At 41.9% G+C, this 20741-nt stretch overlaps 1 protein-coding gene across 11 annotated transcripts in view; it reads right to left on the bottom strand.

The window, feature by feature from the left end:
• LOC122879778 (rho guanine nucleotide exchange factor 9) overlaps nucleotides 1-20193 on the bottom strand; it is a 41186-nt gene extending 20993 nt beyond the window's left edge. For 2 of the 11 annotated variants that reach the window (XM_044204206.1, XM_044204205.1), the window contains exon 1: nucleotides 155-293. In XM_044204206.1, coding sequence (XP_044060141.1) covers nucleotides 155-163 — 9 coding nt within the window. In that variant the 5' untranslated portion in view covers nucleotides 164-293. The other 9 variants (XR_006378787.1, XM_044204196.1, XM_044204197.1 and 6 more) reach the window with 9 other exon arrangements.
• Nucleotides 20194-20741: the final 548 nt, after the last annotated feature.

The raw sequence follows: 20741 nt of genomic DNA on the forward strand, positions 1-20741 counted from the left end.
TTTCCAGTCACCACAGAAAAGGTAAGAGCATCACAGATCTGTATCCGCACAACTACGACCACCACCAGACAACACTAGCTATCACAAACGGTGAGAGGACACAAGACATAACGAAGGATTGGGGAGGGGGTAACAGAAATACATTATGTTGTACCAACGTCATTCATTTCAACGCGTAGCCGTGATGGAGCGCCGGGTGTCCCCGCTCTCGACCAACGCACACTGCCTTTCTCTCCTCTCCTGTGTGAAAGTGTGGTGCGCTGCGAACCAGGCCCCAAGCGCAGATCCATTAACGAGTACCGAGGATGAACATCAACAGCACGTTCACAAGCACCAGAACCGCGATCACCGTAAACACCGCGCAAGTCTGGACATCCAAGGCCATGGCGCAGCGCTGCAGGCCGATGCTGAGATGCGCTCTTAGTGACGGGCAGTATTCAGCTCTCCCGTCAAGACACGTAGCCTCAAAGCGACCGAGAAATCCACCATTACAGTTAGGCAAGAAATGAAAAAAAAAAGATGCCCCTACGCCTCTTCACACTACGCGATGTAATTCATAAAGGCACGGGAAGAGATGCATCATCCTCACCATCATCATCGTCATCAGTCTGCACCGCGATTTCTCCCCGCTAGTCAACACCTGCCGGTGTTTCGCCTCTTCCCCTAACGCGACCGACTCTCAGGCCAATAGATTCTCAAAGCAAACAAGAGAGAGGCTGTGCGCAGGCTGTTCGCAGCTGCCGAGCTGCCTTCCGGTGAGTGGGGACCGCAGAGAGATCGGCTGTGAGGCTGAGAGGCGGTCCTGTATTAATACTGATCAGCGCTCCGCTGCTGGACTACCGGCATCAGCCATCACCTACAGTCGGGGGAGGGGCACAGCCAGTCCCTCGCTGACTACATCGACCACAGAGGCCAGAATCATAACCTCATTCATCTCCCACCCCATCTAAAAATATCACCGTGCCGTGGTGATTTATCATTTATCATTAACAGCCCGTGATGAAGGAGAATAAATGTCAGAATAATGGATGCACGTTCCTCAAAGTGATCACCATCTTGAAATTTTATTGTCATAATGTCAGCCTTTTCTGCCTATTTCTCTGTGGCCACGCATCAATCAGAAACAGTGTGCCCAGTTGATCTGATAATCAACCACATTTACACTCTGTATTACTAGTAGTATTAGTGCACCAGACAAACATCACCGATGCAAGCGGCAATCACTTAAAGGTGCCATCCATGGGCATTAAAAAGTATCTCTACATGATCAAAAATGTTTAGTGTATACATCGTTTGAATCTCTGTTTGGGTGGTTTGATTCTAAATTACTGCATTTTCTAAAATCCATTTTAAAACAGGCAGTTCTAGAGCAAATTAATTAATCATATCAGGAATAGAACATTGTGATGCTATTTGGGCGCGTACATGAGAAGAAAATGTTTGGTACCCTCACCTTATTTGTAGTACGCCTACAAAAGTTCCTCTTTTATATATAAAATAGTCTGTACTCAAATTGACATTTTTTTATGGTAAAAAAAAAAAGAAGAAAGGTAGACCTGTGAATCTCACAGTCTTTCATTTTTACTCTGTCAAAATACACACTTGTGAATGCTTTAAAAAATGCTGTCCAAAAAAATCAGGGCTAAGTAGTAGTAATGCGTGAAAGAAAGGCGGGAAGATTTTAATTGCAAAAATGTGAAATTTTATTTGCTCAATTCACAATGCAGACATGAAGAGGCATAAAGAATACAAAAGTTCTGGAAAGAAGCTACATAGGCTGCAAGGTGATTCAAGCTTAGTACTCTTTCTCTGACAGCATCACGAGGTTTATGCTGATGTAGCTCTAGAAATAGAAGATGACGGAAGTGACGTCACCATTGCATGTGGTGAAAGTTACATTAACCTATAATAACCTGCTTGCCCTGTAAAAACAATGTTGAGCCCAAAACATAATGTTTTGCATATACTGTAACTTTGCACTACTTATTACATTACAATAATTACAAGGGCCTTATTTATTTAAATAATTCTCTAATTTAGTATTAAACGTCCATAAAGTTGGGGGACTTGCATAAGACAGATTTGAGTGGTACTCCCTGTGACTTGTAAACTGATCTTGATGTATAAAATCAGTGAAGCCCCCCTTTAAATTAATAACTAAACACTGCATATTTTAATGAGACTAGGATAAAGTGCATTTGAAGTGTTTCATGGATACATTTTAATTATCATTTTAATTGTGTATGCTGATGCAAGGACACATGCACACACGCACACAAACCTGGATTTATACACTTAAAACATGTCCTAACCAGCAGTGTGGGAGGCTGGGCTAGCAAGAGAGCGTATCCTTGTTTATGCACATTGGATTCCAACTGGTTTGGAACTGGAGTGTCCTAACCTCAATACCACCGTTGAGGTGCCATTGAGCAACCGAGTTAACCTCAAACTGCACTAGTGGAGCTGTCCCACAGATCAGACTGTGGTTGCAGAGGCAACCTCCAGATGTGAAGGTGTGTAAATGCGGAGCAGGACATAATCTGAAATAAAGCATGGGGCTCAGAAAACCTACTCTAAATAAATGACGGCACAAAAAGCATGGTTGAAAGCTGAAACATGCACAGCTCCAACAGTCCTCTAAATTAAACAAACAATCCTTTGTGGAACAGGACAAGATATTTAGAAGCACTGAGGCTTGCCCAGTACTTATGATGAATCTCATTTCCAAGACCCCAGGAAAAGTGATGTGGTAATCATGTGATGCCCTGGGCCCAGAAAGACATGATATACATATACAGTACCTTGTAACTTAGTTACAACTGTAACTAATTTGTAATTTCCTGAGCGTCACGCGCATTCAAAAACCACCCTAAATTGTCACAACCAATATAATTTCAAAAGTCACAAATGAGATGTACGAAGATATTATTCTCTTGAATTAATAATTTGTGCCCTCAAAGTAGCATGGATACGTCTTTATAACAGTAGGAACTGAAATTCCAGGTTGTTGTGAATAGTCTGGTCAGTTAGAGAGGACAGAGGTTGTAGTCAGCTTGAAATTATGCCATTTACAATGGATTTTAATGGCAACCCAGCTTCATAGCAGTAAAAAGGCAAAATGTCAGTAGAAACTGCTCAATCCACTCCTGCAGCTGTCATTCCATATGCTCAATATGTTCCAAACTGTCACATTTGCTCAGAAATACATCTAAATAAACACACTGCTTGCTTAGTTAGCTTTTTACGCTGAGGGCCTACATAAACAAACTTTGTTGCGGGTTGATATCTTTTGGCAAAAATATGACTGTATGGAAAATACTGAGCATATGGATTGATACCAGAGAAGTGGGTTGTGTGAGTGTTCTGAGACGTTTCTGTGGATGTTTGGACACATTTCTTCGCCATGAAACTGCTGTTGGAATCCACTGTAACTGCTGTGCAGAGTACAGCTGGCGTTCTCCACAAAGGAGCAAGCTACAAACCTACAGGAGGTGAGCAGTTGGTATTCAAAACATAGTTTCTCGGTGCAGTATTCCTTTAAGGTTCAGTGTTGTGAGTGACAGAGCAAAATGGCTCCAGCTTCCATCTGATGCACGTGTTTGCCATTGGCATGCACATCATTATTTTGGCCTCCATGTTCTCAGTGATACTTAAGGTTGAACATTGTATTACACATAAGAGGATCCCAGCCTGCAGCATTTGTCCTTGTGTCAGCCCCTCTCATTGCTGGCAGAGTATGAAGAGAGCACAGTATGATCATGAATGAATTCATACAGTCCTCACACTCCCAAACCAGCCACCACCTTGTCAGCCATCCAACAAATGCATAGACACAAATCACCGTCTTCACATTCAGCTGAGAGTTCTGGGATGGATCAAAAGAACTTAGAATAAGTTTAAAAGAATAACACCAAAGCGGTGCACTATATCAGTATTTTTAAAGCCATAAATAATTTCCAGGGCACTTTCTGCACATACATGCTGATAAAAGCAATGGCTCCTGAAAGCCAGGCTTTCAGTGAGTTGCAGAGAGCTGTACAAGGCATCACAGCTAAGATATGACAACCGTCCTCAAACAAGCTTTTTTTCCTGCTCTGTGCTTGTGTGTGTGCATGTGTGTGTGAAACACAGAGTGCGCAGATTACATAAGCCTGCCCTATCTCTGTGGGCTCCCTCTCCAATCTCCCTGACATTTAGACAACAAAGGTCACATCTGAAAGTCTAAATCTGCACAGACACCAATGCTAATATACTCATACATATACAAAAGCGAGGGAGAGTTAGCAAAAAAACAGCAGAATATTTCCCACCAGCAGAGAATCACGTTAAATAAGACTGAACTTCAACTTACTGTACGTGAATTACATGCACAACAAGCACAGATGCAGTTAATTAATATGACTTGAATCATTTTCAGGATTGTCATTATTGTGAGGGATTTGCGCTTACAGTATAACTTGGGTTTGACTAATGTAATGTTTTTGGTTTGAGACTACTGATATTTGACATTAACCTAACATCTGGCTATAGCCTTGTAGCTTCAAGGAGAGGTGCCTTTGTAAACACCTGACCCACCTCAACTGGGTTCTCTTAATGCTTGTCTGTGACGTCAATCCTCGCTGGCCTCCTCACCTGAAAAAAAAAAAGCTTCACATTTTTTCATCTATCTTAAAACAAAACTGACACGCCCACATGTCCAAAGTTCAGCGAAAGCTAATATGAGGCTTCAGCAGTCTGACTTAGCCAAATCAAGTGTGTATCTTTTTTAGGATGAAACTCTCTCTTTGTGTTTTCACAGACAGTGTTTCCTTGCTGAGCTGTGGCAGAGAGATAGTAACACAACGTGGGAATTTGGTACTAAAATGATTGTAACTTCAGAAGATATCCACTTGATTTGTCAAACTCAGTTAATATGATACTGCTGAAGTCTCATATTAACTTCAGCTGTGCTTTACAATTCATCTCTGTGCCCCATCTCATACGCTGAAATTGCTTTAAGAGCCAGTATGGACAGGAGGAACAATGCACATATGGGCATGCGAGTATTGTATTAAGATAGTGAAAAAAGTTAACCTATACTTTAATCATCTTGCAGAGAAACTTAATTCCGGCTCTTTGTATTTGAAATCACACCCTTTCTGTCGTTTCTCTAAGCTTACAACCAGGGTAAAAAAAAAGGTAAAGTGAACTGTGCTTTGTGGTTGTGTATTCTCTTAATCACCAGTCTGATATAATGTCTATTAGTGCAGCCACTGCACCAAACTGGCAGTCAATCTCATGATCTCACCCTTCGCCCTCACTTGTGAAAATGACCCTGGACCCCTTCCACAGAAGCAGCTGCTCACTCCCCACTTGATTGGGACATCTTTCCACAAGAGAGAATTACTCTAGTGCACATTGGATACCACAGTCCAATTAAGCCAAAGGGAGAAGATCATCTACAAATAACAGAGGCCAATCTAATGTCATCAAACTGGACTTTCTCCAGACCAATCAGATCAATATCCTGTCAATGATTATTACAAACAGATGTGAGTACAAAGCACATCCTTGACACCTTCCTTGGACAGGATTGATGCAATGCTGCTGAAAAAGCATGGTGTAATTATTCTATTGCAGCAGAGCACTAATTCTAAATGTATTGCCTCTGGGCAATATCTACTCATAATAGTTAGTAGTATCCTGCTAGGACGTAGGCAGGAAGCTCTGCTACTTTAGGCAGCGATCGCTTGCTACAGTATTGGCATCATCCAACATTGCCACACTGACAACCACATTAGGAACAATGTTTGCACCTCTCACCATTAGATGAAAGACAGCAAAAATTATTCCAGACCCTCCCTATTTTTTAAGCAAGTCCAGCACCAGTAAGAAGTGCATGAATCAAACTCTCTAAGTTTAATTCATGACATTTATCTCTTGCTGCAGATTTTCTTTGAAATGCTGCATATGCAATGAATACTGCTGGATATTCACTCATTATACAACCAAATAGTGTAGAAATATAATAAATTGGTTGAATTCTGCATAGCCTCTGTTTCAAGAGAACACTAACAATGCTCCTTCATGTTCATTTACTGGTCTGAGATCAGCTCTTTAGTTCTAACTGTGAGGTCAGTCCAAACTCTACTGGCCTTTAGCCAGCAAGCTACGTCTTCAGAAAGTCTCTCTCTGAGTAAGACTACAAATTTCAGTGCTAGCAAATGAATCTGTTTGTGGTCAGTAGGTATTTGGCTAATGGGAGGCAAAACCCACCACACCCATTTCCCCTCCAGTCTGCTCCAATTCTTTTGTTCTCCTTCCATCCCCACGACAACCACGCTGACTTCCTGCTTCCTCCCAGGCCTTCCAGCCACAAAGTGGCCTAAAATAAATCACAGGACTTTTCCTGAACACAGTTTTGTCACCATTGTTCAGACATCAGCTGTTTATTCGTTCAGCTCAATTTGGCTGTTAGTGTAAAGGCGAGTCAGTGGGTCAGAGCATAGAGAACTTGAAGAAATAGTGTAATAGATGAGATAAAAAAGGTAGGTGGAGAAATTAGGATTAAAGACATCACAAGTGATATGACAACATTCCTAGACCTAAAGGCTTCAGTAGAAATATTCCCACTCAGTCATGACATAGCCACGGGACCAGTAAAAATTAATTATTATTTAATGATAAACCAGTGCAATATCTGTGTGTTCTGCAGACAGCAGAACAAGATGAATCTTCCCTGCGACTGTGTTCTTTATGTCAGCCCCCAGTGAGTCTGCATAACATTGTGACGTTCTAGCAGGGAAAGAGAAAACACGAAGTCTTTGTATAAACACTACCAGAATATAGGGTATATAAAGTCTCCTGTGGAATAAAAACAGGCTTTTTTAGACAAGCTTGCAGAAGAGAAACATAAAATATGAAGCTAATTTAATACACGTCTCACCTGTTTTCATGTCGTCATTACTATGCTACTTTGATAATTGTATTGTATTTGCTAAGGGAAAGTAGGTTAAACTGTGGCATTAATGGCTGAACGCATACAATACAGAGAAAGCCGACTCAACACTCTCCCCCTATACCTCTATTAAAAATCCAAATTATATTGGAACCACTAGGGGGAACTGTCAGTGTTTGCTGACAGTGCATACTTTTACATAACAATTCCCACCAAGTGTTATGGTAAAAGTTAAAGGAATAGGCGGAAATACAGGAAATACTTATTTGCTTTCTTGCTGACAGTTGTTTAATCTGTACAAAACCCAAAGTGCAAAATTGACACATTGTTGTTTAATGAGGGGTTATGTGTGGGACTATTTCTTGGCCAGATGGACGCTGTAACTTCTTGGAGTCTATGCTGGTTGCCTGGCAACCTCATGGTGAAGCTGAGAATCGAGGTCAAGTCACTGAGCCCGGCCAAGTACCAGGAGTTCTAGGAGGTATAATAGGAGATATAACATGTTAATTAATGAGCTGTAGAGGTGCCGGTTAGCGGATTTTGTCTTTCAGACAGAGCCAGGCTAGCTGTTTCTCCCTGCTTCTAGTGTTAATGCTAAGCTAAGCTAACAAGCTGCTGGCTTGTAGCTTCATATTTATCCTAAAGACATGCGAGTGGTATCGATCTTCTCAAAACTCTTGGCAAGGAAGTCAATAAGTGTATTTCCCCAAATGTCCAACTATATTTTTAAATGGAGGACAGTGTATATTCATTACATCTTAAATAAAAAAAAAAACAATGTAATTAAATTATCGGATTATATTATATTTATACTTTTTCTGCAGTGCATATCATCTAGACTACCTATTCACCACTATTAATTTGATTTCATCAACATTTTCTATTTATTTGACCCTCTTCTTCTCTGACCAGTGGGCTCAACTTCATTTGAACACGCTGACTCCTTTACATACCCATTAAGACACCTCCTTGATTCATCTAAAGAGTAGAAGATGCATTAAATTACTAAAAATTCTGAAGACTTTCAAACTGAAATCCCTAAAGCTCTCCACTCTTCAGTGATAGTGTAGTAAGTCTGAAATTTCTGTAAAATTCTCCGTAGAGGGGAAACAGTGCCTCTTCTAAAAGACACTGTAACAAGTTCCCCAAAGACGGCATTGTAGCAAACGGCAACAAAAAGGAAGCATTAAGGAATACTCTTGAAAATACTTTTATTTATCTATGTTCCTGTTCAGCATCGGTGCCAGCGTGTACTTAAGTAAAGCCCAAAGATTGGTCATTTGAGAGCCCAGCTGTGGGGTGAGGGATAAAATCTTATGACCTATGCTAGGATTTGGTTGGTTGCCTAAGCCAGCACTGCATTACTGTACTTCTGCTGTGCTGGTTGTGAGTGTACTGAGCGTGCTCGCTGGTGTCACCATTCATCAGAGCACTGTCAGCCACCTGCGGCCCAAAACACTGGGAGGTAAGAGCAGTAGTGTCTTCCTATCCTTCCCGAGTTTTCTGGCAGCTACATTTGCTTGCAATGTTTGTTGGATATTTGTACTGTGTCTCTTTTGGAGCAGGCTATTGTATGTTTAGATTTTTATTGTAACATTGTGCGTGAGGCTGGTCACATCATCTGAGACAGTGGAACGCTGTGGTTGGCAATATACAGTCTACTCACCTACACTAATCAACCATCATGCCCACTGGATGCCATAGATGTGTAACGCACTATAAAGGGGTGATGGGTTGGGATATGAAAATCTACAGCTACTAATGTCCTCTGAGCTAACATGATTTTACATTCTCACTGCTTCCACGCCATGGGAGTTCAAAAGCAGAACATCGGATTGAAATGCAAAACTCTGCAGTGAAACGATATTTGGGTGCAGGGTTGTTTGGCATTCTGTGTTTCTCAGCACCTTACCTCTTGTTGATAGGTCAATTCCTGCCATCAAAGACTTCACAGACTCCACCTGATATAGTGCTGTCCTGTAAAACATTCACTAACAAGCTTGCCATCTAACATATATGACTGCACACAGGCATGGATGCACATAGAAACTTACATGCTCTCATATACACTCTCAAACACTCGCACATACAACAGGTCACAGGAAGCAGGTGTATTCACATGACTGGAGGAAGGAACGGGATGGAGTAAATGGGGAGGGGGGACATGAGGTGAGGGAGTGAAGAAAAAACAATGGGGGAGAGAAAGCTTGATCTGAAGAGAGGAGAAAACAGAGATTGAAGTGATGGAGAGAGGGATGACGAGCTCTGAGGTCAGGAAGAAAGGAAGGCGAATGGAGAGGGGGAATGAGGAAGAAGTACAAGGAGCAAGGGGGTTGCATAATACGTGTATGTGATGGAGGGTTTTCTCTGATGCCGCATGTGGTGTAGAAGGGAGCCAGGGAGGTCAGAGGCAGAAAGTTAAGCTAAATAATGTACACAAGAAGTGGCAGCTGCCAGAAAAATCCAGCCCATCTTTCGCAGAGGCCTGCAGGATACATTCTAACTAGCAGAACGATGTACAGGCAGTTTGCCTCTGTCTCATTATTTCAGGGCAGGGACAAAGTGACCAGGGCTGGAGCTACGTGTTTTATTCAGGGTACACTCAATTAATGTATATTTAGATCACAGAAGTTGTCTAGTTTTAAATTTACGAAAATACAATGTTTCGTGCGAGCGTTAAAATTCATTATTACTTATTGCCCAGTTAAAGGATCATTGGCAGTACAAGATTTCTGCTGAGCGCATAAAAAAGTCCAGAAGGACTGGATTACAGTAAATGCTACATATTAGAGTAATGCATATTCATAATTATGTAAAATCTATTCAAACAGGAAAGTGTACTTAAAAAATCTTTAAGTAAATGTGAGAAGAAGTATTGTTACTTAAAAGATGCTTGGTTACAACAAAGAGTTGCATATAGTGTGTCTTTCAAATGATTTCATCAGGATGCTGCCTTTACTGAAGTCAGAATTGTATTGACTAGCAATATTGCTGTAAGGCAGATTGAGATTTTAAAGATTTTAAAGTTTTGTCACACATTTGTAGAACATGCTTTAGCTGGTATGCGAGCTGACCATGAATGTAATAGCAATGGCCAAATTATGCTTCAGAGAATATTCATTTTGAATGTGTAGATTAAACAATTATATTTTTTTTTGTTTATCATCAACCATTTTTGTATTTTATTTATATATGCTGTGTGGAAGGTTTTGGCCTAAGGGTGGCGCAAGACAGAGCTGTTGCAGTGTCCAAAATTATTTTTTTGATATTTTGTGCTCAGTAAAATTACAACTTTCTCAGCTTGAGAAAGAATCATTAAGTTTCTTTGTTTGTACTAAAGTCAAGTCAAGTCAGTTTAATTCATATAGACCAAAATCACAAACATATATGAAGAATATGGATCTGGGAAGACGTCGAGCAACTTCTAAACACTGGCAGGACCTGGGCCATACGACCTCCTCTCTACAATGCAATGTACTGTAGGGAGGTAAGGAGGAATGAGATTGTAATGAGATATGGAAATATACAATTCTAGGGCTATTATTAGAGTTGGCAAAAAGTTAAAGTTGTAAAAAGAAAGGGGAATGGCTACAGTGAAAGCTATCAGTGGAATTAATACATACATACAAATTCCACAATCTCTCTGTGGAAGACAACTGTAACACATTTTAGCCTGTGGGATGTCTGCTCTAAGATGGTGCTGTCAGATAATAAGGGATCATCATATTACCTAACACAAGGTGACATTCTTCTGTGTTGACTTAAGACCAGAAAAAGTCTTTATCCCTAATATAAACCTGTCAAACAGCCATGAAAATAAACACTGTATTACACAAACAGTATAAGCTGATGACTGTGGGTAAAATCACCTAAGCAGCCTGGGAAAAGTATCACAAATGATACAACTGATGCTGCATAACAAGCGCTGGAGTGCTTTAGGTCTTAAATAGTCTCATAACAAAAATCACTGCATGTTGTGACATTACTGAAACCAGCCAACAGTATATCCCCACTGTCCTACTGTGGCAGCATAACATGAAGGATAGAAATACTGGCCCTGATGAGGTATAAAACAGAATATGCTCCAAGAAAGCACAAACACTAATCTGTACATGCACAGGCATGCATGATCTGACAAAATACGGAGTACAATGAGGCGATACTGTAAAACAGGATACACCAGTGAGTAAGAGAATTAACACACAGCGCTGTTCCTCCAGTCGCCAGGAACATGCACCCATCTGAAATAAAAGTGGAAATGGCTTTTGTAGGGAGCAAAGGAAACCCTCTCAACAGTTATATAAGAGAAAAGGCCCTGAGCCTATCTGTCTCTCTCCCTAACACACACACCAAGTAAGCATGGAGTCGCATGCCTGCAACAATAACAACAACAACAACAACAACGCACACACACACACCTGACAGGCAGAAACCCATTCTTTGGAAAAAAACAGCCTAGGGAGGCTCTGACACAACCACCTGCTCAGATTCAGTCAGCGGCACAACTATTTATCAGAACCTGCTGCATCCTACAAAACAAGATTACCTGGTGGCTGCAGTAAGTCACAGCGGATACGTGCCTGTGCCTTGGCAGAGGAACGATGTTGAATGAACACTGATAAAGCATTCTAGGTCGCCGGTGGCCCAGAGTGCGGACTGTACATACAGTACGTGCAGTTATTTTGAGGAAGACCTATTCCAATGGTTTGTCTCACGGGGCTCTAAAATAAAGCCCGGGGTGAAACAAACGCCACACATTCACAGTGTGTTTGACAGAGATTTCACTAGCTGGTGCTATTCATTCCTCACCAAATAATGAGGTTGTCAATGCAATGACTCATACACCCTGACTGAATATGTCAGGAGAGCATGTGAAGAGTGTGTATGTGTGTGTGGAGAAGAGGGTATCATAGGGGCTGAGGCCTGAATCTGTGTATGTGGTTAAATTAACATATGAGCACTAGTGATCCCCACATGTGAATAAAAGTGTGTATATGTAGTTGCTCAACTCAAATTTGTCCTTTTTCATCACTGCCGTTTATCCAACTAGCCACTGCCTGCTGACTCCTGCGTTCATAATAAATAGATTGCATTGCATAATATGATTATGACCAGACAGACCTAGGTTAGCCCAAACGTAATCATATAAGATTTCTGTTGAAACTCTTAATCTGCATGAAGCCCTTAACAAGACAGTCCCCCTTTCTGACAAGTTGACAGCAGAGCTTCGGGCACAGCATTAGTAACACACAGTAAACTGTCCTCTCATCTGCATAGGAATTAACAAAGACTGCTATTGCTAAGTGTTTGTTAGAGGAGAGGAGAAAGAGGGCAGTGACTGGGGGAGACATCCATTTAAATGAAAGGGAGAAGAGAGGCGTCAGCATTAGCAGTTAATCCACTGCAGTGAGAATGCTTTCTCTCTGCCTGCGGCCTCCAGGCTCTAGTAGTCATCCTAACAGGAAGACTGTAACATACACTGCACTGTATCACAAACAACAGATCCGATCCTGACATGACATCAGATCAGAATCAGAATCAGAAATACTTTATTGATCCCCCCGTAACAAAAGAGTTTCCTCTCGGGGATCAATAAAGTATTTCTGATTCTGATTCTGATCTGATAAAATTCATACAAAATAAACAATGCATGACTTACCAGGAATAAGACACAGATTACATGTTGAAGCATTATCCATCCATGTGACTACACATGACTACTACAGCTGTGTTACCATGTTATGTCATATTGTGTTTATATATATATATATATATATATATATATGCTACCTCCATGCTCAAGATGCAGTCATAAATCCCGGCATTTGAGCCTGCTACAAATGAACTTCCCTCACCATTCAAACACACAGAAGACATTTCCAGTGTTTTGAGTCCACGTTCCTCAGCCCAGGGGAGGGCCACGACACAAAAGTGCACATACAAAGGGAGCATCTCTCTTCCCCTCTCTGTTTCTCTCCCACCCCTTTTTCTCTCTCTCACCCACACACTTTCTCTATTTAGCTCACACTTAAAAAGGCTGCCTAAAGATAGAAGCAAGAAGATGAACAGGAGCCAGCCAGTGTCATGGCAACAACGTGCAGTGGCTCACAAACACTATTTAGACCAGCAAGAAAAAGTTATAATCAAAGCTTAAACACAGTAGTATCACCTCTTCAAAGACACAGTTTACTAAATTTCAATGCAAAGACGTGCCTTGACAGAAAGCCCGGGGCTCATAATTCAACAGTTGAGTAAACAGCATCTCATCAGCATGGACAACTTATTGTACTACAAATGTTCCTCACTGACTCCTTGTAAATAGTTTGAATTTAAGTCTCTTGCAGAAAATGTGAGCTCTACCCACAACGCTTTACAACACTCATTCTCAAATTACATTGAAGATATATTTCTTATATATTTCAACGGGAAAATACTTCTGCTAAATGCTAATGAATATGTATTTATATGTATTTTGAATGAAACAAGCTATGAAACATTATGCATGATGCTCTTCACTCAATGAAAGAAAAAACAAATGATAAAACTCAAATATCAAATATTCATGTAAATAGTGTTAAGCCCTTTGCATTGCAGTTCTGTAGGTGTAGATGTTGGACACAGCCCCAGAAATGTCCACTACCCTGTCAGGATGCTTCAGAGAAACTCAGCATCTCCTTCCACTAGAATCCCCCTGAGGCCACGTACACATCAAAGCACCAATTCTGAAATGGCTGGTTTCACTTCCTGAGTAGTATTACTCGTATGTACTCTGAAGCTAATTTTACACAACTGACAAAGACATGTTACACTTCTCATAGATTCCGGCACACCAGGTATATGAAAACAATTTAATGTCATTCCTTTTTCTGCTGTGAAATTTAGTCCGTTTGTCTGCATGTGCTCTAGTCACATTAAAAAACATCTGAAATGTTGAGTGCCCAATTCAGGGATGAGTAATGGCCTAAGAGTACCAGATGACATTAATTCACATGGCCACCATCTTCACGGATCAGTTCCTTCATTATCTGATGAAACACTGACCAGTGCTCTGTCATCTCCATATGACCAGTATCAGTGAGAGGTTATTTATCAGTCATACTCCTACTCTATTATACATTCTATTATCTCATCTCCATCTGCTCATATATGCAACAGGTGAACAAACTCAGTGTGACGTGTGTGCTTTGTGTATAGGTACTTAATATCATTTATATAGTGGTCACGGAATTCTTTATAAATCTGTACATACAGTGCTTTCTTTAAATCAGTCTAAAGGCCTGACAGAAAGAAGAGTAAACGCGGGGACTAGATCAATCTGTGTGTGTGTGTTTATGAGGGTGTGTTTTCAACTCACAATGTTGACCTGCAGTGGTTCTGAACCAGGTCTTAACAGCCTCCTCCTCCTGCAGCTACCAGAGCCTCCAGACCGCAGACGCACCGACGATGACAACTGGCCCATGTCTGGGGGACAGACACATGCAGACAGACGATCAATTCAACAAACACGCATCAATCAACAGTCTGCATATTAATGTAAAATAAAAATATGCAATGGTACCTGACTGAGGTAGGAGCAGCGCCAAGGCAGTGAGAGTGCTGGGGGGTAGCGGCAGGGAGCGGCACCGCTGGAGAGATGCCCTGAGTGGGGGCTCTAACGGTGATACACCCGGGGGGCGAGACAAGGCCTAGAGGGTACTGAGTAGTTAGGGCATCTCCTATAATCCATACAGTTAGTTTGATGCACAAACTCACACACACAAGGTTGAATGCACACATTCCCCTGCCCTTCAAGTTTAAAAAAAAAAAAACTTCTTTACTGCCTTGTCCCCCTTTTTGCAGTGAATTAAAGTATTTCACATTCAGCAAGTCTATTCTGGTGCATTGGTCGGTGTGCATGCCCTGCAGCAAACCATGAGAGACTATACATCATGCCAACCGGGCGGTCTCTCAGGTTAAAATGAACTGACTCTGAGTTAGGGCAATGAGAGGTAGAGCTTATGGGAGCGATGAGGCAGAAAATTGGCCACAGAGAAAGACTGAGAGTGAGGGAGAGAGAAAGAGAAGCCACAAAGAAAGAAAAAGAAAGAAAGGGTGAGAGAGAGGAAAAGAAAAAGAGAGGGGGAGGTGAGCTGAGGGAAAAGCAGCATCTAGAAATACAGGCTTCTATAAATGGGGCAGAAAATGCATGCATTGTTGCAGCAAACAGTGAGTGGTGTATAAATACTGGGTTAGTACTGGTCTGCCCTTCAAAGTCTGTAGTGTGTGTTTGATACATTATGGGCTTGGGCTATATTTATCAGTGAATTGGTGGAGACTACTAGTGAGACTCTGCCCTCCTACTTTCATTTTTCCAACATCAGGATGTGATATATTTATGTCTATACCATAAACATACATTTACTCAGTATAAATGTGTATTTGGATATTTATGGGAGTGCTTATTTGTCATTTTTCTGTCAATGTTTGTATGTTTTCTTTCAGTGAAATTATGCATGAATGCCTGTGTTTGTTATTTGACATCTTACTCTGTGGTGCAGCTCCGTGGACTGCGTCTCCCTAGTAACACTGGTCTCTATGACAGAGCAAGGCCTGGAGCGAGCAGCCATCCGTCTCTGCCCCGGAGAGTGTTGCATAGAGGGAGCAGGCCTGCGTCTCCGTCTGCATAGTGAACCAACCTCACTATAATGGCTGTAGAGATCTCGGTCTGGGTTGGGCCTCCACAGGTCCAGTACAGCTGAGGCCGGGCGAGGACGAGGGCGCAGGGGCTTGTGAGGTACAGAGGTCTTCTCTGTGCTAGAGTGGGGCATGGCTGGGCCCGGCTGTCTTACACTGCAGCCTGTCTGGCTGGCAATCTGCTCACACAGCTGTGATTGGCACAGATACTCAGCAGTTTGGCCCAGATAAAGGTGCAACAATGCATTTCTTGTGTAGGGAATTGGAAGCAATGTCTCTATAGATTCAACAAAATATACCTCATATATCATTTCAAAAGATTCTCCTAGCCATGAGCTCCTAATTACAGTGCATCAGTAGCTAGTGCCAAGACTGCTCCATAATGGCAGTTAAATTTCAGAGAAGACAAAAAAAATACATTAGACAGGTGGATTTAATATGTAAACAGTTGGTGATTAGGAAGGAGGATTTTCCTGGTGCCATAATTTCTCCTAAATTATTGTAGGACTGCACATTAACACCCTTCCCAAAACAGAGATTCCCACAGCCTTTGCCCTTGCATAATACACCCTTATGAAAGTGTGCTGAGTATTAAGATGTCACATCTCATTTTGTCATTAGGAGTTGGGGCTAACATGTCCTGACTCGTTGGTGTGACTAGAAGGGAGATGACTAACGCTTCCACTGGAGTGAGAAGGAAAGGGTGCCGTCATGAAGCGCAGACGTCACACAGCTCTAGGGCTGCCACAGTCACACACAGCCAGCTTCATGGGACATAGGGTTTCCTTTCATGCTACACAAGGCTGGCTAAGTGGGAAAGGACAAACTTCTCAAATATAATGATGTCCACCAGTGTAATTACTGACTGTTTCCTCCTCTCTCCAACAGATGGGGCAAAAGGACAATAAGAGCAGGTGCCCAATTCGTGTCCTCACAGGCTGGTGTATGGTGAATGTTTTTGTTTCTCCCTGACAGTTAATGAACCACACCTAGGACTTATATCATGACGAAATGAGTAACAGCTCTGGTACCATACATGTTCTAGTTTGTTGATGATGATTTTAAGAAGCAAAAGAATGACCATGGTTAAAACAGTTACATAAATTATATTTTGAGCATTTATGCAGTGATTACATGATGCATGCCTTTGGCGATGTTAATGATATGGAAAAAGCCTGCAATGGAATGTGGTTATGGTATAAATGTGAGACACATTATACATGACAATGGTAGTTTTGGTAAATTACTGGCTTCTTTAACGAATGCATTTATTAAAATTCAGTGGCCGGTAATTAACACAGCTCATTTTGTATTTAAATTCACATACCTTAAATATTTCCTCTGTGGAATCTGATGCTGGTACGCTACTGGTTGTGCTCTCTTTATCACCTTGTTGTGATTGGACATTCACTTCCTGTATCTGGTGGGAGTCAGGTGGAGCATCCCTGGAATCCTGCTCATTTCCTGTCTGTCTCTCTACCTTTTCGTCTTGACAGAGACAATTTAATGGATCCCTTTCAACCTCAGTCTCTGTGTTTGCACCTGACTGGGGGACATGATTCTCTACTATGGCTGTGGACCTGTGGTTTGTCTCTTTGTCTATATGTTTGTTTGCGCCATCAGAACTCTGAAAACCATTGACAGCTCGGGATCCTGGGCATGCCCTAAAGGCTTTCAGGACCACTTTAGGAGATCGTCCACCTGTCACAGGTGCTGGAGCCGCACTGTCAAAGCTACTGGAATGTGAGGATTTAGCGGTCGCTGGTGATGATGGAATAGACTGGGATTTTGGAGGTCCCTCACTGTGGAGTGTCAGGGAGACACTGTGAATGTTGTCCACTGTGCGCTGTGGGGCCCGAGGGGAGCTAATCGGAGTCCTCTCTCCCTCTGGAGGAGAGAAGGAGTGTGATGTTGTCCGCCATTTTCTGGCTGTCTCTGCTACACTGTTAAAAAACTTGAACAGACCACCAAAGTGCCCCTTGGTGTCAGAGTGTTTTGGGAGTGGTGGCTGAAAGTCTCTGACACTCTCAAAGTCTACAGAACCATAGTCTGAGTCCATGGTCTTGTCCATAGAGTGAAGCTCAGAGTCAAAGCTCCTCTCTGAGTAGACAGGATTGGCCTTCCCCAAAAGGGAAATCCTCCTCAGGTAACTCCACACATCTTTATGCCTCCTTCCTCTACCCTGGTGGGTGCTCGGGCTATCTTTAATGCTAGGCTCTTCACAACCTGCAGCTGTTTTGTTACAGTTGGTTGAATTGTTGTGGCTTCTTTTAGTATAGCAAACTCTTTCTGATGGTTTACAACCATTCTGAGTCACAGTCTCTCCCACTACAGTGGGCTGGAGGCTGTCTATAGGAGCTGTGAGGTCAATGTCTTCGAACGAGCAGTCAAATTCTGCTGTGTAGCCAGCATACGAGTGCCTCTTGCCACGGTGTCTAAGTGTGCCCCTGGTGGACTGCTGAGGAGTGCCGATGTCGCGGCAGAAAGATTCCTCATCCACCAAGGGGCTGCTGAACTTGGCAGTGGACAATTTCCCTGTCTTCCCTCTAAACACAGAGGGGGATTTAAGCTTCTTGAAGGAGCGAACTTTGTCAGCAAACGAGAGTTTAGGGATGGAAGCCTCCCCAGGCAGAATCATGGAGTGGGGTCTGCGCTCCAGCTCTGAGACAGCTCTCTTTCGGTTCAAGATCTTCCAGATGCCCCCTGTGGCACGGGGCCTCCGGTTGACCTCCTGTCTGTCCTTGACAGGGGTCTGAGAAGAGGCAGCCTGGGTCTCTCCCTGCCCCTCTGCAGTCTCTGGCCCAGTCTCCTGAATATAAACACTGCTGGTCTCATTCTCCACATCCAGAGAAACATTAAACACTCGGTTGACAAACCCATTAGGGTTGTTGCTCTCAGGGGCAGGGTTGTCTGTCTGTTCCATCCTCTCTCATTCTACCGTGTCAGCTATCAGCTCCAATGGACATCATGTCTCGGGCCTCTCTCTCTCTCTCTCTCTCTCTCTCTCTCTCTCTCTCTCTCTCTCTCTCAAACACCTGGAGAAACAAAACCACGTTTTTATTCAGGAGTTTGACATTAAACTGACTGACTGCCTTATCTTTTCATATCACGCGTATTCATAATGGCTGTAGATGTATGCCATAAATGCAAAAATATATTAATATAATATATAATATTCTCAGTGGAGGGTCAGTTGGATATTATCTACCCAGGAGGTCAAATGTTCAAGAATAATAGCTATGTAGTGCTACTTAAACACTAAAACACAGTGAGAGCATTAGAGGTCTCATTTTGTGATTCTCAGACAAGGGCTTTTGTACCATGAGTCAACAGTCACAAACACCCACCGCCCCCATTCCCCCATATTCGGTCCATATTATCCAAAGTAATTATTTGAGACACAGTCCCCCTTCAACCATTTAAACCAGGAGGCTGTGTTGTCATGGAAACACTCACTACAGAGATGTCTGGTTATTTCAGGCCTGCTCCTGCTGTGACATCATCATAGCTCAGATAAGCTCCTTCTGAGGAAGAAGATGCTCAGCAAGTGCTACACTACCACATGTTAATTACCCCCATTTCATAATCCCTTTCATGTATGGAAGCCTCTTGTGTTATAGGGGCCTCCAGCACACATCTTTGTTGTTACATGAGATCATCACCAAAGATGTGTTTCATTTAAGATGGCCTTTTCGCAGAATGTCGCAATTTAATTTGTAAGCTTTTTACTGATAAGCTTTTAAAGAATAGTGTATCTAAAGAAAGTAGTCAGTCATTCCAAAAATGTCAGCTTAGCCTACTCTCCAAGCACAAATATTAGCAAGTACTTATTTTAGCATTTAAATGCAATGTAAAACGTCTGACTATTTATATCTAGTTATTTTGACGTTAATATGTTTTTGTTCATCTGTTAAAAAGCCTGCTTGGTAGTTATAATGGCATAAACTAGCCTACTAAAATACACATAGAAAAACTAGTTTTGTTGTTTTTGGCTTCCATAAACAGTCACATAAACTGTCACAAAACTTAAAGTAACTTGCAACTCGGTTTCTAAAACGGACAGTCCATAGTAGCTCACAGTGACAGGATAACTTATGTTGGGTTGGGCGTCTGAAAGTTATGTCTTGTTTGGAAATATGGCGTCAACAAAATTGACATTAACGTTGCAGCCATTTCATTTGTGAAACTGTTTTGTAATTGAGTTTAGCGTTAGTTAAGTTAATTAACGCTTCTTCAAACTGTTGGCCGAATTAACCGTCCGTATAAGTTATTATCAGTAACGTCAGAAACTTGCATATCAAGTTATGCCCGCGAAAAATAAACGGTATCTCCTTTTAGCATTTTAATTTCGCTGTTAAAGCTGTTAACTTACCCCCAGAAAACTTCTCCCGTTTTAGAAGGGCATCGTCGTTGCTGTCCTCAAAGTAAAAAAAACCACCCCCTTTAACACACCGGCTAAACTTATCCACTTTACGGGTTTAATTTATATCCATGAGTAAGGCTGAAGTTATGTTGCGGACAGCGACTCCTTCGTAGAGCTCATGTGTTTGGTTTTTGACTCGAAACTTTGTCCGCTATCATCCAACTGAGAGAAACTCCCCGAGTTAGCGACAGACCGGTGAACTCCTGCACCCTGTAAGCTCCGGCAGACGCAGACACTCTGATTTGTGATAAAGCTCTCACGCAGACAGACCAACACACACACACACACACACACACACAAACACTAACACACACACACACTAACACACGAAGACACTAACACACACTCAAAAACACAGATACCTACACACTCAGAAACATATCACAATTATTTTAATTCAAAGTGTTGAAATAAATAGCAAGTTTAGAGCTAAGTTAGGTTTTATGTATTAGCTATACAGTATAGCTAACATTAGGCTATATTAATAATGGGATGTTTACTGTGCTTTTAATCCTATTTTTATCCTTCAGTTCATTAAAATCCTAAACTACTCTCCACAGTCTTTATAGCATATATATTTTCTCTATACTAAGAGTGTTTTTCTATCCTATTTTTTGCATGGATTTATAAGGAAGCACTTATAATTTCTAAAAGAACATCAGTGAAAACAAGTGATTGACTGAACTCTGGTCTCACTGGCTGATCCTC

The sequence above is a fragment of the Siniperca chuatsi genome, linkage group LG8, assembly GCF_020085105.1.
Source record: "Siniperca chuatsi isolate FFG_IHB_CAS linkage group LG8, ASM2008510v1, whole genome shotgun sequence".
NCBI classification, from domain to species: Eukaryota; Metazoa; Chordata; class Actinopteri; order Centrarchiformes; family Sinipercidae; genus Siniperca; species Siniperca chuatsi.